At 50.9% G+C, this 18114-nt stretch overlaps 1 protein-coding gene and 1 pseudogene across 3 annotated transcripts in view; one reads left to right on the top strand and one right to left on the bottom strand.

Moving 5' to 3' along the window:
* Positions 1-18114, bottom strand: part of PODXL2 (podocalyxin like 2) — a 41454-nt gene that overhangs the window by 7105 nt on the left and 16235 nt on the right. For all 3 annotated transcript variants that reach the window (XM_022562576.3, XM_089919832.1, XM_022562578.3), the window contains 2 exons: positions 2616-3337; positions 1901-1975 (listed from right to left, as the gene is read on the bottom strand). In XM_022562576.3, the coding sequence (XP_022418284.2) occupies positions 1901-1975; positions 2616-3337 (797 nt within the window). The remainder of the gene's footprint in view (positions 1-1900; positions 1976-2615; positions 3338-18114) is intronic.
* Positions 16566-17120, top strand: LOC149748329 (large ribosomal subunit protein eL29 pseudogene; annotated as a pseudogene).

Raw genomic sequence — 18114 nt, forward strand, 5'->3', positions numbered from 1 at the left:
GAATGAAAGCATTTAAGCTTCTATGTGTTCTTTGGGAAGAGAACAGAGACATTAACTTTAGACTTCATTGTTCAAGTATGTGCACCCCAAACTCCAGAGTCTCAAGTCCCCATAAAAGCCATGAGAGCTCCTTGAAGAATGTTGATTCCGTGTCCGGGGAAGGGAACATTCAAGAACAGCGTGGAACATCCTCGTGCACAGAAAGCAGGGAAACTAGCAAACACTAAAGGTTGGTCAAAAGGACTCAGAAGCCAACTCTGAGTTGAGGCTTTCACTGGCCAAAGATGGGGCTGTAGGCAACGCAGGCTGCCTGCCACTCAGTTCCACAAGGATCAAGTCTTAAGCCACTGCAGTTGCTGACCTACACTCTGAGAGGAATGCAGGACGAAGCATTCTGTGTCTGGATATATGGGCCCCCAGAGAGTTAAAATGTATACTAAGGAAGAATGGCATTGACCCCAGATTCCTGCATTGTCCCACACACAGAAAAGCACTCAAATCATTAACTGAGACATCTGGTCCTCAAGGCCAGCAGTGACCTTTCCCTGAGGTCTCCGCTGCATGCATCCCCTTCACCGAAGTTCATATGCATCCTGGCTCGTCCACCCGAGAGGCTGTCTCCCAGGCCACCGTCCTCAGTCAGACACTGAGTGAACTCGACTCACAGCCCTTACATCGTGCTTTATTTCCAGTTAACAGAGTGAGCATCAGTAAGACTAATAACTGCACTGCCCTGGATTAAAACACACCAATGATGTAACAATCTATCACTTTATAAAGATGCTGGGAAAAAGAGAACACCTCGTTGGTCACTTGTGGATTAAATGTGTGCATGTACTTTCACTTTTCTACCAAACACACTAAGCAAGAATGAAGGTTTTTTTCTTCTAAGGTCTAAAACCACAAAGACAAAACCACAACAAAACAGCAGAGGAGACAAGAGCCACAGCATGTGATCACCGGAGGCGGATGGGTGAGTCAGAGTTTCCCAGTTCAGCAAGCCCGAGAGAGCCAGACACTGAGCCAGTTGGGGAGAGCTGAGGAGCACCCAGACTTCTCGCCCAACTTGCCAAACGCTCTGGATAAGTGGCACTGGCTCCCTCTGGGAGAGAGAATGGAAACGGCACCAGCACAGGACCACACTGAGAGTGTGTTTAAGAAGCAATGGACCCCTAGTTCCCCCTGACACCGCACAGCTGACAAACATCCCTTCTCCCTGCAGAAGACGGGAAGCTTGTTCTTTAATGATGGTAAAATAGAGGGTCTCTGACCTTGAGGACACCAGACCCAGCTGTGGGAGGGGCTCACACTGCGAATGGGTGCGGTGAATGAACTCACCCATCAGGCACATGTATCCTAACACAGAAACACAGCCCTCTCCCAAGCTGCTCCCAGAACCCTGGCGGCCAGCCCCATACCCTACCCGAAGGACAGAAGTTCCTTTTTCCAAGAATCTAATCACCCAAGAGGAAGGCCCTAAAGACACTCACATTAGAAATTTTCAAATGAAATGGCCCGGCCAGACCACCCTCCCGAGAAGCTACAGTGAAGCCCACCCCCAGGCTCAAAGCTTCCGAACAGCTTTTGCTGGCCCTCCTTAAACAGCACCAGACAAATGCCGCCAGACATCTGAGGAGAGGATGCTGGAAAATTGAGAACAAAACTAACAAATGGGGAAAGCGTCCCGTACAGGGAGAAAACAACTCTTCAGAAAGCAATTTCAATATCCTCATAGAGAGACGACATCACACACAGAATCAAAAACGGAGGGGGGCAGGCACAAAGAGCCCTGGGGATTTAAAAACCCGAGAGCCCTCTTTTCTCAGACGTTGGTGGGAGCTGGCTCCCCGCAGGGGGTCAGGCCACCCACCCCGGCCCGGCCTGCCGCACCAGCACTCACACAGTCCACGTTCTCCGCCATGTTCAGGATGATGTAGTTCTTTCCGGCTAGGTTGCTCCAGTCTTTGCAGATCACCTGTGCAAAGAAATAAGAAGGGCATCTGGAGGGAGGGTGGACGGAACCCAGTGAGAAGCTAGGAGGGCGAGGCCAGGCATGGGTGTGACAGCTGGGTGAGAGCAGACAGCCTCCGCAAGGTGACATGCCCAGGACCCGGCCGAGGTTCACCAACCCGATGTCTGGAGGGAGTGGAGGCGGAAGCCGTGTCACAGGGGCCCGGCTGCAGGGGCCAGCCTGGAGTCTTTCGAAGGCAAACGCATGTGTAACGTTCTGAAGGGCAAACAGTAGCATGCCTGGGGCCCAGAAGCACAGCTGACCACCTGGGACCCTCCTTTCCTTTTGGTGTCGGGGTGGGCGGGTGAGGAGGAAAGCAGGGGCAACTGCACAGTGGTGGGGGGCGTGGAGGTGGGGCTGGCCAGAGCGCTGTCAGCACCCACCCTCGGCGGCTGTGACGAGCAGAGGGCACCCGAACCCATGACTACTGGGCGGGGGTGCCGAGCCTGTGCCCCTCAGTGTGAAGAGGATGCCCACTGCTGGGCCACGAGCTGTGCCCCCCAAAGTTCTGCCCGGAATCCACCCGCTGTCCCGGGGCCCGGCAGAGCTCTCCCCATGCCGCGAGCTGGGCATGGCCAGGCAGCCCGCGAGCACCCTCCCTTACCTGCGTGGAGTCCCAGGGTGTCCCAGACGGAGCAGCGGCGGGCTGCCCTTCCTGGGGCAGCTGGCTGAGGGTTTCTCGTCCCACGGCAGCAGAGGAAGGTGTCAGCTCCGTGTCTCCAGGAGCCAGTGAGAAAGAGGCTGAGGCTCCAGGGTGCGTGGGGTCTTCGTCTGAGGCCTCAGCCCCGCCGGGAGCTTCTGTCTGAGGGAACGAGGCCGGGGACGGTCCCTCCCCTGGCCGGCCGGCCAAGCCAGCTGTTTCCGCAGTGGCCTCCTCACTGGGCTCCCGAGGGGCCTCCAACTCTAGCCTGCGCCCTGCGGCTGGCAACACCGTGCCCCCTGCCCCCCAGTCGGCCACATCCTGACCGCCCAGGGTCACTGGACTTGGGGCGACTGTGGGCAGGGAAAGGCTCGGCTCCATGCTGCTCCCCACCTCCACACCCGAGGAGGCCTGGTCCCCAGACTCTTCGTGCCGGTGTTCGGGGGCCCCTGGGGTCTGGCTGCTGCCGGTGGGAGGAAAGCCGTGGACCTGACTTCGGGGTTCTTCTTGGGATCTGGTCACAGGCAGCAGCTGCTCCGCCTCTTCCTCCTCTCCAGGGACCACACGCCAGGGTGGCTCCACCAGGCTCATCTTGGGCAGGGGAGATGGGAGGCTCGCCCCCTCTTGACTCTGGCCCGTATCCTCTATGGGACCAGCCTTCTCAGTCAGGTCTGGAAAACCGTAATCTACAGACAGAGACGGAGAGTTCATTCACGAGCTTCATCATTCGTCGATCTGCTGAGTACGTGCTGAACGGATGATAAAAAGAACCGTGAGATCCTCAGGGGAATGGGGGGGAGGTTGGACAGTTGATCGTGTGGGAAATAGGAGTGGATTGGTGGAGACAGGCTGGGGGGACAAGGGCCAGGCTGGTCCTCACTTCCTTCATGGGAATAAAATGACACAATTCTGCCACTTAAGTCCCACGAACATGGGAAGGTGCGAAGCCTACACGCTCCCCAGAAGTGGCCCCGCTAACATCTGGCGCACAGGGTCCCTGCGGTGCCTTGTCTGGGCTCTCCCCGGGAGACCCCATCACGACCCTTCACCCCTTTTCTAATGGGCTGGGGTGGGCGTCTTCCAGGTGAAATCCCCCAATGAAGTCTGAGAGCCCTGCGATCGCAGATGACCACCACTGTCCCTAGCCAGTGCTCTTATTCTGTAAATCAGGTCCCGACTGGGAAATGCAAGATGCTGGGAGAGCAGAGAGGGGCACTGGCTGAGCCCACCCAGCGTCTGGAGCCTTCCAGCACTCACGGGGCCACTGCCGGCGGGTGGAAGGGGAGGTTCCTCTCCCTGCCATCCCTGGAACGACACTGTGAAGCAGAATACGGAGGCCTCCTGGAGACCAGGACATCTGGCTTCTCAGCGCACCCCAGGCCCCGTCAGGGTAATGACACGTGAAAAGCACAGACCAGGTTTGTTGGAAATTCATTCAAATATCAGAATCTATATCTAGGTACCAACTGTTGTTGGCTGCCATTTTGTTTCAAAATAATAAATATCAAAGACAGTTCTGAAATACTGCGTAGAACTGAGAGGGCTGGGGAAGGTCTCAGGTACTGACTGAGCTGCTCATTCTTCTCCTCCCAAATTTCTGTCAAATGACAAATTTTTTTTTTCACTGTCAAAATGAGTGTCTAAAAAATGTAGATAAATTTCTGGGAACATGGAAAGCAGATGAGATCATAAGATCAGATAACCCCTCAGCCAAAATTAACAAAGAAAAAGTCAGCAGTGGAGGAGGGGGACTCTCTTTCCATCAGAATTAAGGAGAGAGACTACTGTGGGGTTAGCAAGGACACAGAACAGAAAACTCAGGGAACACAAGATAATTTTAAAAATTCTAATGAGTATCCTCAGAAAGACCTAAAAATATTGCATCCCTAAAATAAGAACAGGCTAATAAGAAAATGAAGTAATCTTTAAAAAAGAAAAGTTCTTGGAAACTGAAACTCGATTGTTTAAATGTGAAAATTCGATAGAACAGCTAGAAGAAAAATCAAGGAAAAGTCATCAGAGCAAAAGCAAAAGGAAAGAAAAGCTAAAAGATATAGGTGATCAATGTACGAAGTCTAGCAACTAGCCAATATGATTTTCAAAAAGATAGAAATAAAATGGAGTAATAGCCACACAAAGTTCCCAGGCCTCACAACATGAATCTTCATGTTGGAAAGGTAATAAACAAGGTGAATCATAAAAGACTCACACCTAGCCTCATTCTCACAACAGTCCAACTCTCAGAGGGCTACCTATAAAGGAACAAGAAACAGATTATCAAATCATCACCAAGCTTCTAATTAATAACACTAGATTGCAGGAGCGAAAAATGTGTTCAAAATCCTGAGGGAAGCTTATTTTGAACTGGGAGTTTTATACCCAACTGAACTATCATTCAAATGTGATTACAAAATAAAGACATTGTCATGTACGTAAGGATTTAAAGGTTTTCTTATCCACAGATTCTGAAAGAATGAATTAAGGAAGTTCTCCAAGAAATCCAAAAAGACATGGGAAATCAAGAAATATAAGAGAAATGTCATGAAAATCAATCTCAGGACAGAAGCTGGGAAGCAGGCCTAGAGAGCAATTATTCAAATTAGAACAAGGATCCAGAGGGCTCTAAGAATTATTACTTTTCATAAGAAAAAGTATGATTTTTAGAAGCTGAATGATCACTGAACTCCCACTATAACATTTAAATGAATAATTAAAACAGTCCACCACCCCCCACTTTGTTAATCACACTCTTCAGGGCAGCAGAGACTTAGTAATTTAAGATCTTCCCCTCCTCCACCCCTGCACACACTCTGAAGGGAAGCTGACCTGTTCCCCACACAGGGCAGCTGGGGTGAGGCCTGCTGGTGGGACAGTGACCACAGAACTGCTGAAGAAACCCACGACAGCCCCTAAAACTGAGCAATCTAGTACCACCTGTACAAACGTGGAAGAACAGTCATGACTCACAAGACACCTGAGGAAAGTCAGGCTCAGGAAAACGCACGAGGGTGAGAAAGCAAAGCAACTGGCCTCTGAGAGAAGGGCTAATCTTGTCAACAAAGAAGCGCTTTGAAGAGCTGATCATTAACCTCTTCAGAGATTCAAGAGACAACTACACCATAAAACAAGGAGAACAAAAATGTTTTACTTCAAGAGAAGTAAGAACTTTGTAACAGACCTGTTTAAAACTGAAATGGGCTGGCTGACCGCCTGGCGGGAACCTATGTAACAGAACGTCAGATGGGTGTCTGGGCAATAAAACATATAAAAAGCCCTTACAATCGTGCAATTTCATTCTTAGAGGATTAATCTGACAGCAACGCACAAGAATTAGATGAAGGAGGGGATGGAAAAAGGCAGAGAAGAGTTAGGGGCTTGTCGCAGTGGATCAGGAGAGATAAATGGAGTGACAATAGTGGAAGTGACGAGACAGGAATGGATGCAAGAGCCGGCCCTGGGGCAGAGGCAGCTGGCTAACGGGAGGAGGTGAGCACTGTGCGAAGAGCCATTCCATTAACAGAAACAGTGAAATCCAGAGGAAAAGGGCACTGGACACCCTCAAGAAGCGGTGGAAACAACCAGCAGCTCAGAGAGAGCCTGGGCCGTGGCAGAATGGCGAGCCACTGACCCACAGAGTCCCACTGGGGCGGGACAGTCCCCAAGGGGCAAGCTGACCAGACAACCCCTCTGCTCACCCTGATGCTGACCCGTGCCAAACACGGGGGTCACAGTGGTCACGCTGTTGGTGACATGATCTGGGAGCCAGAAGGCTTGCCACCACCTTGCTTGTCTGAGCAACGGCAAACTCCTCAGCTACCCTGGGCTTCAGTTTTTCCCGAGACAAATGAGGATGCCCATACCTAGGATTTCTAAGGCTCTTTCTAGCATGGATATTCTAAGCTTTGGAGACACTTTTGACAAATGTGTCTTATAAAAATAGCATTGAAGGCAACCACTCGTCTACTGTCCTAAACAACATAAAATAGGAATCACTAGGTTACAAGCTCCTCTGGACAAGCAGGGGGACCTTCTTCACCTGTGTCCCCAGCACCTAACACAGAGCCTGGCGGAGTGGACAGGAGAGCAAGGCCTGCTCGCTGAGCCCGTCTCCCACCTTCCACCTCCCGCACCCAGGGTGTCCCCACAGGGAGAGAACAGGGCCTCCAGTCACGATGCAGAGTCTCCTTTACGATCTGTGTCAGCTCCTCTCCCCTCTCCCTAAATGTGACCACTTCCAAACCATCCGCCCTGGACTCACCATTTCCGCACTTCTTTCTCAGTGAGTTCACTGTTTCTGAAGACTTCATCTACTGCCTCAACACTAAAGTCTCCCAAATTGACATCTCCCAGCAAGCCTCCACCCTCTTCCAGCCTCTCGTCTCTGGTGACTGAACAAATCACTAACTGATGCTCACTGGTGCTTGGAATCAGCAGAATTTTCTTTTTCTACTTTTTCTTACCACCTCACAGCATCCAAAATTATTCCTTTCCCTTTTACTGTGTGATTTCAGTTTCACTGCTTATCAACTGTATGGCCTCGGTCACGGAACCTAACGTCCATGTGCCACCTCTTCCTTACCTGTAAAAAAATGAAGAGTACGCAGCACACAGGGCTGTGGTCTGGATTCAGTGAGATGAAGCTGGGCACCACCAACAGTACAAGCACCCCGTTAATTTAAGCTCTTCCTCCACCTCCTCCTCCTCCACTACCAATATTAAAGGAATGTTCACATTGTTAAATCATAAGAGAAAACAGCAGCATTCTGGAAGTGCGCTCCACAAAGGAGGAGCACAGTAAGCACCTGAGTGGTCAGTCTGGATCCAGGAGAGAGGCAGGAAACAACCAATCATCTATTGACAAGCCTGCATATGATCTGAATATGGGAAATGCCTCTTACACCAGAAATGAGAACTAATGGGACGCCCACTGGGGGCACAGACTACAGAAGTATGACAGGACGTGACACAGGGGCAGCTGGGGGACAGACCATGGTGGGATGGAAACGGTGGTCCCAGGGGAGTGGATCCGAATGTGAATGTAGACTAACAAGCAAAGAAACTGAGCCTTGTCCAAGAGTAACCGCGCACTGATGAACTGAGAAAGAAAAACCGTGTATGACATTCCTTCCAAAAATGCAGAACCTGAATCTAATTATGAGGAAACACTAGACAAGCCAAAACTGAGAAGTCTTCTACAAAATAACTGGCCTGTCTCCTTAAAAAAGCAAACATCACAATCCTGAAAGACAGACTGGAGTGTTCCAGAATAAAACAGACAGAAGACACATGAGAACTAAATGCAGGACATGATCCTGGACTGAACAGCGAAGTGGAAACAGTAACTTTTTTTTTTTTTTTTTTTTTTTTGCTACTAAGGACATTGCTGGGAAAACTGGCAAAGTTTGAATAAAGTTTGTAGTTATGTAACAGTATTGTATCGATGTCAATTTCCTGATTTTGATCATAGTACTGTGGTTTGGTAACAGAATGTCTTTGTTAAGAAATACACACTGAAGTACTTAAGGGTCAAGGGGAATTTGCCTGCAACTTATTGTCAAGTGATTTAGGAAAAACTCTCGTATATACATCCATATATACATACACAGAATAACAAAGCAAATGTGACAAAATGTTAATAATGGGGGATCTAAGTGAAGGGTATATGGGAATTATTCTTGGAAGTTTTCTGCAAACACAAAGCTACCCACCAGAAAACAGAGAAGGCAGGGGACAGGGCAGGCTGTGTGGACTAACAGTTTCTGACCTCCAGGAGAAAGGAATACAGGAGCACAAGGCAGGTGAACAATCCCAGTGGGGAAGAAGCGGAGCGTTCGTCCCACTCAGGTGTCTAAGGGAGGAAGACCAAGATTCCAGAGGGTAGCGACCTTGGAGGAATGAGGAAGCCTCAGCACTCATCTTGCAGGGACCAGGAGTAAAATGACAATGGAGGAAAAGGAGAGGGATGGAGATGGGCAGAGTGAAGAGGTGGGAGAAGGGGACTACTGGGAGGAGGGGACTGGAGCGGGTAGGAGGGGACTAGAGGGGGGGAGAGGAGGGGACTGGAGGGAGGGAGGAGAGGAATGGAGGGACAGGGAGGAGGGGACTGGTGAGAGGGGGAGAGGATTGGAGGGAGGGGGAGGAGGGGACTGGAGGGAGGGGGGAGGACTAGAGGGAGGTCGTGGAGAAAATGCACCAGAAATTGCAGGATGAAGGGAGGGAATGGGTCTCCTCACCAGGCGAGGTGGCCCCTGCCAGCGCTCCCGTCTCCGGGAGCAGCATCAAGCATGGCCTGATGCCCCAAATCCTGGACACCAGACCAGACACTTGTCCACTGACAGCCCCGTGGACATGGAGAGTGGTGCTCCATCCTGCTAGTAGCCCAGGCTTTGCCCTCCTTTTCCACCTGCTTCAGGCGTTGGAGTAGGGTTCCACAAACCCCAATAGCCTGTCAGGGACAAACACACCACATATCTGGACACAGGTGTGAGCAAGCAGAGATGCCCAAGAGACACGTTCGAGACAGCCTGAAAGCAAGTCAAAGCCTGTCCCTGTGCCCCGGAGGGCGGTCACAGCGGGGGCAATGGAGAGACAGTAAAGGTCCCTCACAGAGCAGGTCCCCCAGGCGGAGGCTCCAGCTTGGCCTCAAAGGGTGGAGGGTCAAGCAGTGGCCACGCTGCCCGGGGCTCAGCCGGCCAGGTGCCCTCACTATCCCTGAGATACCAGAGGCCCACCTGGGACCTCGTCCAATGCACCCGGCCCCATCAGCTCCCCTGCCTGAAACACCGGCCGACAGTGCGGGGAGCAGCAGCACCCCCAAGTGGCTCTGCTGGAAACATCTTCCCCAGAGCCCTGGGGGACATCAGGCCTGCGCATCCCAGAGTGGGGCCCTGTGACATCAGCAGGCCCACAGACCTGCTTTCACAGATGCAGAGCAAAGCTCAGAGAAGGGATGACACTTGCTCTGCGTGGTGAGGCCCAGACCTGTTGCAGCTGTGAAGCTGCCAACCTCAGGTTCTCGTGTGGTCGAAGCCAGTCTCTCAAGACACGTTCCCGGTCAGCCAGGCAGCGCCAGAGCTAGCTTCAGCTGACGCAGCAGCATTATCCCCTTGGTCCCGATCCTCCGAAGCTGGGCTTCGGTCACCAGCCTGGGTGACATTTAAGAGCCAGGGCCAAGCTTCAGAGTTCTGCAAGGGGGGCTGGAATTCTGGGTGACCCGCCCGGGGGCTCCGCACAGCCACCACTCTGGAACGTGAGGCTAAAATGAATGACATAAGGGATGCACAACCCTGGGCCCACCGAGGCACTCTTTCCTCCCCTGAAAGTCACCTGCAGGTTCTGCATCCCAGAGCTCAGCACACAGCCAGGCACACGGATGTGTGCTGAGGTGTAGTTGCGGCGGGATCCCGAAGAGTCCAGGGTCCTGACAGCAGAAGGACCTGGGAGGTTCCCTGATGGGCCTTGGCCCTTGGCCGAGGCATGATGGCATTGCTAGAAGTTACTTTAATGGTAACTCAATAGAGCGAATTTCTTATTTATCTTTATTACAACACAAATAAAACTGTACAGACTGTAAATGGCAGAATTATGTACGCATAAGGGCAAATTATTCGGAAGGGAATTTTTAGACAACGTCTAGAAAAATGGTCTGCAATCTTCTTCAAGAACATGTCTTGGCCTCCTTAGGGAGACATTTCTGTGTCATTGGCTTTTTTCTCCCCAATTTCCTTAAACCCAACTGGGATGGTTCGCTTACAACTTAAGCCCATTTCTGTTTTATCTGCTAAATGAGGAGAACCTGGGAAGCATCTTCCTCAGGGGGAAAAAACCCTACATATTCTCTTAGTTGCCCCAGTTTAGCCTTCTTTTCCTGGGGCTACATAACCGTAATTATTCCTTATTCTCAACCCTTCCCCTTGTCATTTATCTCCTCTTGTGAAAATTCTGGATTCGCCAGTTTTAAGGGTGGTCATGAAATCAAGAGTAGGCATGCAGTAAATGTTTGGTGAAGGGACTTTTAAACACTAACCTGAGGCTAACAGATCAGAGGGTAAAGGAAGATCTCTTAACTCACCCAGTGTCGGCACGTAAGCTGCGTCTAGGCCTTTTTGTTTTTCTCTTAATCTCACTACAGTGCTGGCTTTTGTTCCCTAAATAGATCATGTCGCATTTTTTTCCTGCTAATATTTCACCCAAGTTTTGTAGGTCTTTTTCCCTTTTTATCAAGGTTGCACCGGACGTTATTTCTGCCTTCCAGGGTGGCCATCCTCTCATGTGACCTTCGGCCTCAGCTGAAACGGTAATGAACTGATTCCTCTCTTTAAGACAAGGAATTAAAACAGGCATCAGGGCCACTGGCCTTGAAAGATCACTTTAAACATCCCTTTAGGTTAATGTCAAATCACTGAAAACTGTCCCCTGAGTGCAACACGCAAGCCAGTTATTCAACTGAGTGTTAATATTTACAAAAACATTCACAAAATTCACAATAGATTTGTATAAAACAGAGGTGCAAGGGAAGCTTCCAGTAAATTAAACATGACTTTTTAATGGTCAACCTCAGTAGTCATCAAAGAAATGTAAATTAAACCAGATGATAAACCTTTTGGACTACCAACCTGACAACACAGGAGTGCATTTAAGGACCATACTCGGTACCAGGTGAGCGCGGGAACAGGCACTCCACCTGTTGCTGATGGGAACAGAAATCGGGCCACAGTCTGGAGGGGAAAGCATGAACAAAAAGCTGTGAAGACAAACACCCTGATCCTATCACTTGTCTTCCAGAAACGCACGCTAAGACAACAATTAAGGAAGCTCATGACGATTCAGTGTCAAGGATTCTCGTCAGGGCACGGCTCATGGGACACTCCTGCTTTCACATGGCAGGGGCAGCCCGTCCACACTTGGGATGCCAATTCGGCCTCAAAGCTGAAGCTGGAGAACTGTTTGCTGCCTGGGAAAGACGTGAGTAAGTGAAACCGCAAGATCTGTACCCTCGAATTCCATTTTTCATAAAAGCATATCTTATCTGTTTCTATATGGGTAGAGAGTCCAGTAAGAGACACACCAGAATGTCACTGTGCCCAAACTCTGGGTTGATAATGGAGTTATGAATTTTTTTTTAACTTGTTGCGTGTTTCTGATTTTCACACAATGATACTTACTACTAGCGTAAATCAAAACTATGGGGCTTTTTTCATTTCCTTTATTTTTTTGGTGTCCAGGTGAAGTGCTACTGCCAGGAAACATGCCTGAAGTGTGGGCAGTGACCCGGAAGGTCAAATCATTGCATAACAGATACGACCCAACAAGACCACTGTACTGAAACCATTTCCACACCCCAGCAGACAGCTGCTTTGATGATCTGGTTTCGACAAATTCACTCCAGACGAACAGTAACTGAAGTACCGTGAGGGAGGAGCTCACACAGAGAAGGAGCGGGTCCTGAAGCAGACACCTCAGAGCTGAGAGCCACTCTGCCACCAATCACTAGCACAACCTCAAACCACCCGTGAGCCTCCCTAAGCCAGTCGCCTCCGCCATGAGACAGAGATACTCAGGCTGCTTTTACGGCTGCATCAGGTCGCCATGAGGGAAAAAAAAAAGAACTGTATGTGACGATGACTGAGGAAACATAAGCACTTAGGAATGTCCCTACTCAAGGCCATCATTTCATCCCCCTTTCTGTTAATGGCACCTTGATTCTCCTCTGGGGGGCCCTCCTCCCCTCTTCTTGGTCCCAAAGTGTGGGGCCGTGGGGACTCGGGACCCAGATTAGACCAGACCAACGAGCCTCCACCTGAGTCTTCCCCAGAGGTGCTGGGGCTGCTAAGTGACAGGAGGACGACAGCAGAGTGATGGAGGGCCTCGCTCAGCTACCACAGAGAACGACCGCCTAAGAGTGAACAGACGAGCGGATGCAAAGCACGATGGCCTGAGGCAGCTTCTGATGCCATTTCAACACCTGGACCCCACGTGCCTGGGCCGGAAACAACCGATCCCTTACAAGCCGATACACACCCCTCTCTCACACAGGTCTGTGGGCCTGTTTGAGTTGCGGTTCTAGGACGTGCCAATCCCAGAGAGTTATCTCTTGTCCTGTAGCACACTAGGTAGCTTGCTCACTGGGAAGATGAAAGCTGCATGCAGAGAATGTTACTAAGGAGACTGGAAAGTGAAAGGGGCGAGGCGGCAGCAGGGCAGTTTTGGGATGGAGAGGTAACCTGGGAAACTATTCCGAGTCACTAACAGTTTTCCATGAATTAAATGATCAGGCTTCAGGCTGGCTTGATTACCTGGGAGAGTGGTGATTTACGTTCCATTTCTTTTCCCTACTTTGTAGAGACCACTCTTCCCACCCGAAATGTCAGAGAATCATAATATTTTAAAGCTGGAAAAGACTTCAATCTATCACTCCCATGGTCTCACTTTCAGATGAGGAAACTGAAGGCAAGATTAGAAAAGGGACCCACACAAGGTCACGGCCCTCATCACTGGCCAGGCAGCTGGTCTGCCGTCGGGCCCCCAAGGATCGCTGCTACAGGAGGAAAAGGTGCCAGCTCCAGTTCTTCCAGGCCCAACGAACTAGAAGGAGACGCAGAACAGAGCTCCAGTGACAATCAGAGGCACTGATTCCTCTCTGACACACACCACCCATGTGCTCTCAGGGCAAGACCTGCTCGGGAGGCCCTGACCCCAGACTCAGCTCTGCCGCACACAAGCCGTGTGACCTCGGGCAAAGCTAACAAGCTTTCTTGGCCTCAGTTTCACCACGTGTGAAGCAAAGACAGTAAGCGCTGCCTTGCTGACCCCACAGAGCGGCTGTGAAGTTCGGTGAGCTAAGCAAAGAGAAAACGCCATGAGAAAATGGTGGTAAGTCCTACACAAAACCTTAGACGTTACTGCTGGTCTCTAGTAAAACTGCTGAGCTGAGAGGCAACACGACAGGAAGAGCCAAGGCTCTGGAGTCTGACAACTCGGCTTTGAACTCTGGTTCTTACGCTCATGGAGCTGTTACCCAAACTCCGTAAGTCTCAGTTTGTCCACTGGTCCAGTGGGAGTAACAATACAGACTTAACTGTTTCTCTGAAGATTAAAGGAGGGAACACTCTACAACACCTGATTTGGCGCCTGGCACAACTCGACATTCAATTCCCAGGTCGGATGTCCTCGTTATTAAAGAACTTGCCCTGAGGCTGGACCGTCTGCAGCATGGCCCCCAGCCCTCACAGCCACTGCTGCACGGAGCGACCCCCGTCCCCAGGGGCCTGCTAGGTTGGCACTGAACTCTGGGCAGACTCCCCACCCTGGCAGGCCCTTAGCAGGCCTCTCTCTTGGTCCCCCCGACCTGAGCAACAAACGCCACGAGTGATGCCCTCCCTCCTCCCAGAGACCCCTGGCGGGAAGCCTCTGACTTCCCAGGTTGGGAGCAGAGGGCGGGGGGGAGCGGCACACACGATCCCTTCCTGTACAAATCAGCCCCACAGACTGAACGCTTTGCCTCTGTCGCATCCTCAGAGCACAGCATCGTGCGCTGTGAGAAGACGGAGGCAGGAACAAGCAGACTGACCTCAGGGCCATCGCCAGCACAAGGACGTCCCCACTGGCGGATGAATTAGGAAACGGTGTGCCTTCCATCCAGCCCAGGGCCTGGTGAGAGGTACACAGACTGGACTTCAGCCCCTGGGCCAGGGCACCACCAGCCCAGCCACCTGCAGTGGCCCCGTCACCTGGGGGAGCTGGAAGAGCCTCTCAGAGGCCGCATCTCTCCAGATAAGTGCTGAAGCAGGACACAGCCCAGCAGGCAGTCGGGGTGGAGAGGAAGACGCTGAGCAGGTGGGACTGGGTATAAGGGCGTCGCGGGCTCGGGGGATGGGCCTGAGCCACTGTCAGTAAGAAAACACTGATTCTCAGTGCAGCCCCATCGCGCACCAGCACCAGCGGTGACCTTGGGCAAAGCACTTAGCGTCCCCGTGCATCAGTCCTACGTCTGCCATGCAGGGCGGACAACAGGCTAATGAGACGATGCAGTCGCAGGAGGGGAGGAGATGGGGCCGGGGGTAAGGCTGGGCCAGACTGTCAAGGGCGTTCTCTGCAGCGCCAAGACGTTTGGCCTTTACTCCCTGGCCCCCTTTCTGCACACATCTCCTCGGGGTGTTGGAGAAGACTGAGCTGAGGAAAGGGCAGGACGGTGGGCAAACAGAGCAGCAGGAAAGGAGCAAGGACGAAGCCCTCCCCGCCCCCCACCCCCAGGGCATGCACGTCCCCAGCTATCAGGCGTGAACAGCAGACACAGGAAACACACCCGCATGGAGCTGGCATGAGGACCTGGCCACACTCAGTGAGCCCCAGAGAAGCCACTGGGAGAAGAGAAACGACATGAGAGAAAAAGAAGGGGGGATGCACGGGGGTGGGGCAGTGGGCAGACGAGACGGAGCCCATCCAGGCCCAGGGGCATCCCACTGGGATCCGAGGACAGGTGGCACACAGCTGCTCCCTCCAGACCGAGGCTCTCGAACGATGACAGCTACTCTCACACTAAAATCCCAAGAGTCTGGACAAAAGGGAAGACCCCAGTACACAGCACTGTCTAGCGCGAGGGGAAAGTGCACTTCTTTTCAACGAGGAGAGGACAGATTTATCAAGGAACGCTGCTGTAGCTACAGGCCTGCTACATGGGAAGATGAGCTCGATCCTCACCCTACACCACAACGCAAACAGATGACAGCTGGCCACAAGTTACAAGTAAAATTTAAGCTGAAAAAGAATACAAGAAATAAACGAGCGTCTATCTCACGGAGGGACAGGCTTTTCTAAACATGAAAAACACATGAAAACATTCCAAAAGAAAGACTGTCCAAGCTTATAAAAATCCTCACTTATGTATGTCAAATGTTACTATAATAAAAATAAAATTACTAAACTGGAAAAACATTTTCTGTTTTTGTCAAAAGGTTGTATCCTTTTTATAAGAAGATTTGTACAGTGATAAAAAAATTAAAGCCTCAATAGAAGAAAAAGGAAAAGTAATAATAGTAGCTAATATTTTCAGAGTACTTAACGATGTGTTGAGCACTTTAAACGTAATATTGCATTTAAACCTCAGGACACTGTGATACTATTTCCTACAAGACAAAACTGAGGCTCAGGTTGTCACCTGCCAAAAATCACATAGCTACTGAATGGCAGTGCTGGAACTTTGGAATCTGCCCGACTCCAAAGCCTGCTCTTAATTGCCTTGCTTCAAATAAAAAAAAAAGATAAATGGTCACAATGAATATACTATACTCAGTGTGTACGGGTTTCACTTACACATGCTTCAGTTAAAATTTACTAGTAATCAAAGACCATTATAATTTTGCCTATCAAACTGACAAAAATCTCCAAGTGACAAAATTCAGTGATGGGAAGGGGTCAAAATCTGGCATTCATTTCCCTCTCTGACGGGTACGCAAACTGGAGCAACCTTTCTGGAGGTCACCTGGGAAATACGGAACAAAAGCCTGTGCAAAGATTCTCATCCTCTGTGTCAGATACACCCCACTCCCAGGCGCACTGCCCACCCTTCTCCACCCCGTCCTCTGCCCGGGGACCGACCCAGTGAATCACACGAACCGGGACACATCCCTGCTTCCTGCCTGGACTCCTCTCCACAGAGGCAAGGGAAGGAGAGCAACGGGGACTCTGGCAGGAGACGGGAGGAGCCAGAGGCCGGGCATCTATCTTCCGCTTTCTTCCCCGTCGCCTCACTGCGCGTGTCAGGACCACTGCTCCCCACCCCTCTGTCCTCGCAGGCTCCTGTCATGTGTCCCTTTCTTTGTCCCTGGGGTGTGGGGCGCTGAGCGCTCCTCTGCTGGCAGCCCTGAACTCCTCTGGGTTTGCCATCCCCTGGTAAGTCCACTGGTCTATAAATAAACCTCCTTGGTCTCTTCTGGCCCCAGGCACTTCGGGGTCCGCGGGGCCCCGGTGCAAACATGGCCAAGCCCAAGAACCACACCACGCACAACCAGTCCCCAAAATGCCACAGAAACGGCATCAAGAAACCCCAATCACAACGATACGAATCTCTTAAGGGGGTGGACCCCAAGTTCCTGAGGAACACACACTTTGCCAAGAAGCACAACAAGAAGGGCCAGTAGAAGATGCAGGCCAGCAACGCCAAGGCCGTGAGTGTGCAGCTGAGGATATCAAGGCTCTCGTAAAGCCCAAGGAGGTCAAGCCCAGGATCCCAAAGGGCCGCGCCCGCAAGCTTAGTCAACCTGCCTACACTGCTCACCCCAAGCTCGGGAAACGTGCTCGTGCCCAATCGCCAAGGGTCTCAGGCTCTGCTGGCCAAAGTCCCAGGCCAAGGCTACAGCGGCAGGTGCAGCTGCGGCTCCAGTGCCGGCTCCCAAGGGTGCCCAGGCCCCCACAAAGGCTACAGAGTGGAGGCCTTTATCTGCCAACGTGAGGACAGAAGGACTGGTGTGACCGGTGGGCTGCTGTCTGCACGGGGCTGGTGTCCTCCTGTTATTTGTACAAATAAACCTGAGGAGGATCTGTCAAAAAACAAACAAAAAAACAAACCACAACCTCCTTGGATTACCTGACTTCGATTGTGTCTTCTGTTTCTGGGTGGGACGCTCATTGATACATCTTTAGACCTAGCAATCTTACTCTAGAAATTTATCCTAAGGAACAATCAGAAAAGTTCAAAAATATATAGGGATATTTGTAGCATCATTAAGACTGGAAACAAACTAAATATTCAAAAACAGGGAACCATTTCATACTGAGGGTCATGATCTACATGAAGAAACACTACGCAGTCATTGAAAGCCAAGTTATAAAAGATAGTTAATGATGTGAAAATAAATTTCAGAAGTATTTTAAGTGGAAAAAATGATTCCAATCTGCATGTAAGAGAGATTGGAGGGATGTACCCCAAGCCACTAGCACTAATTACCTTTCAGCTCTGATGCCACGGGCGGATTTTCTTCCTTGTGTTGTTTTTGTATTTGTCATATTTTCTACAGTTTTCATGCATTATTTTTGTACTTACAGAACATAAATCCAAAATACTATATATATATATATATATATATATATATATATATATATATATTTGTGTGTGTGTGTGTGTGGTCCGCGGGCCTCTCACTGTCATGGCCTCTCCCGTTGCGGAGCACAGGCTCCGGACGTGCAGGCTCAGCAGCCATGGCTCACGGGCCTAGCTGCTCCGCGGCATGTGGGATCTTCCTGGACCGGGGCATGAACCCGCGTCCCCTGCATCGGCAGGCGGACTCTCAACCACTGCACCACCAGGGAAGCCCCCAAATACTATATATTTAAAAAAGGAAAATCAGTGCTAAATCCTGGAACACCCCAACCCCACGCATGTGCACACACAGTCTGACAGTCCAGTGCTTAAAAACCGGCTCCTGCCGGCCAAGAACGTTCGCACAGCTGCTGTAGCTGGAAGCAC

This window comes from Delphinapterus leucas, chromosome 10, assembly GCF_059928025.1.
Source record: "Delphinapterus leucas isolate spDelLeu-1000000601 "Yukka" chromosome 10, BTC_Dleu_Yukka2, whole genome shotgun sequence".
Lineage (NCBI taxonomy): Eukaryota > Metazoa > Chordata > Mammalia > Artiodactyla > Monodontidae > Delphinapterus > Delphinapterus leucas.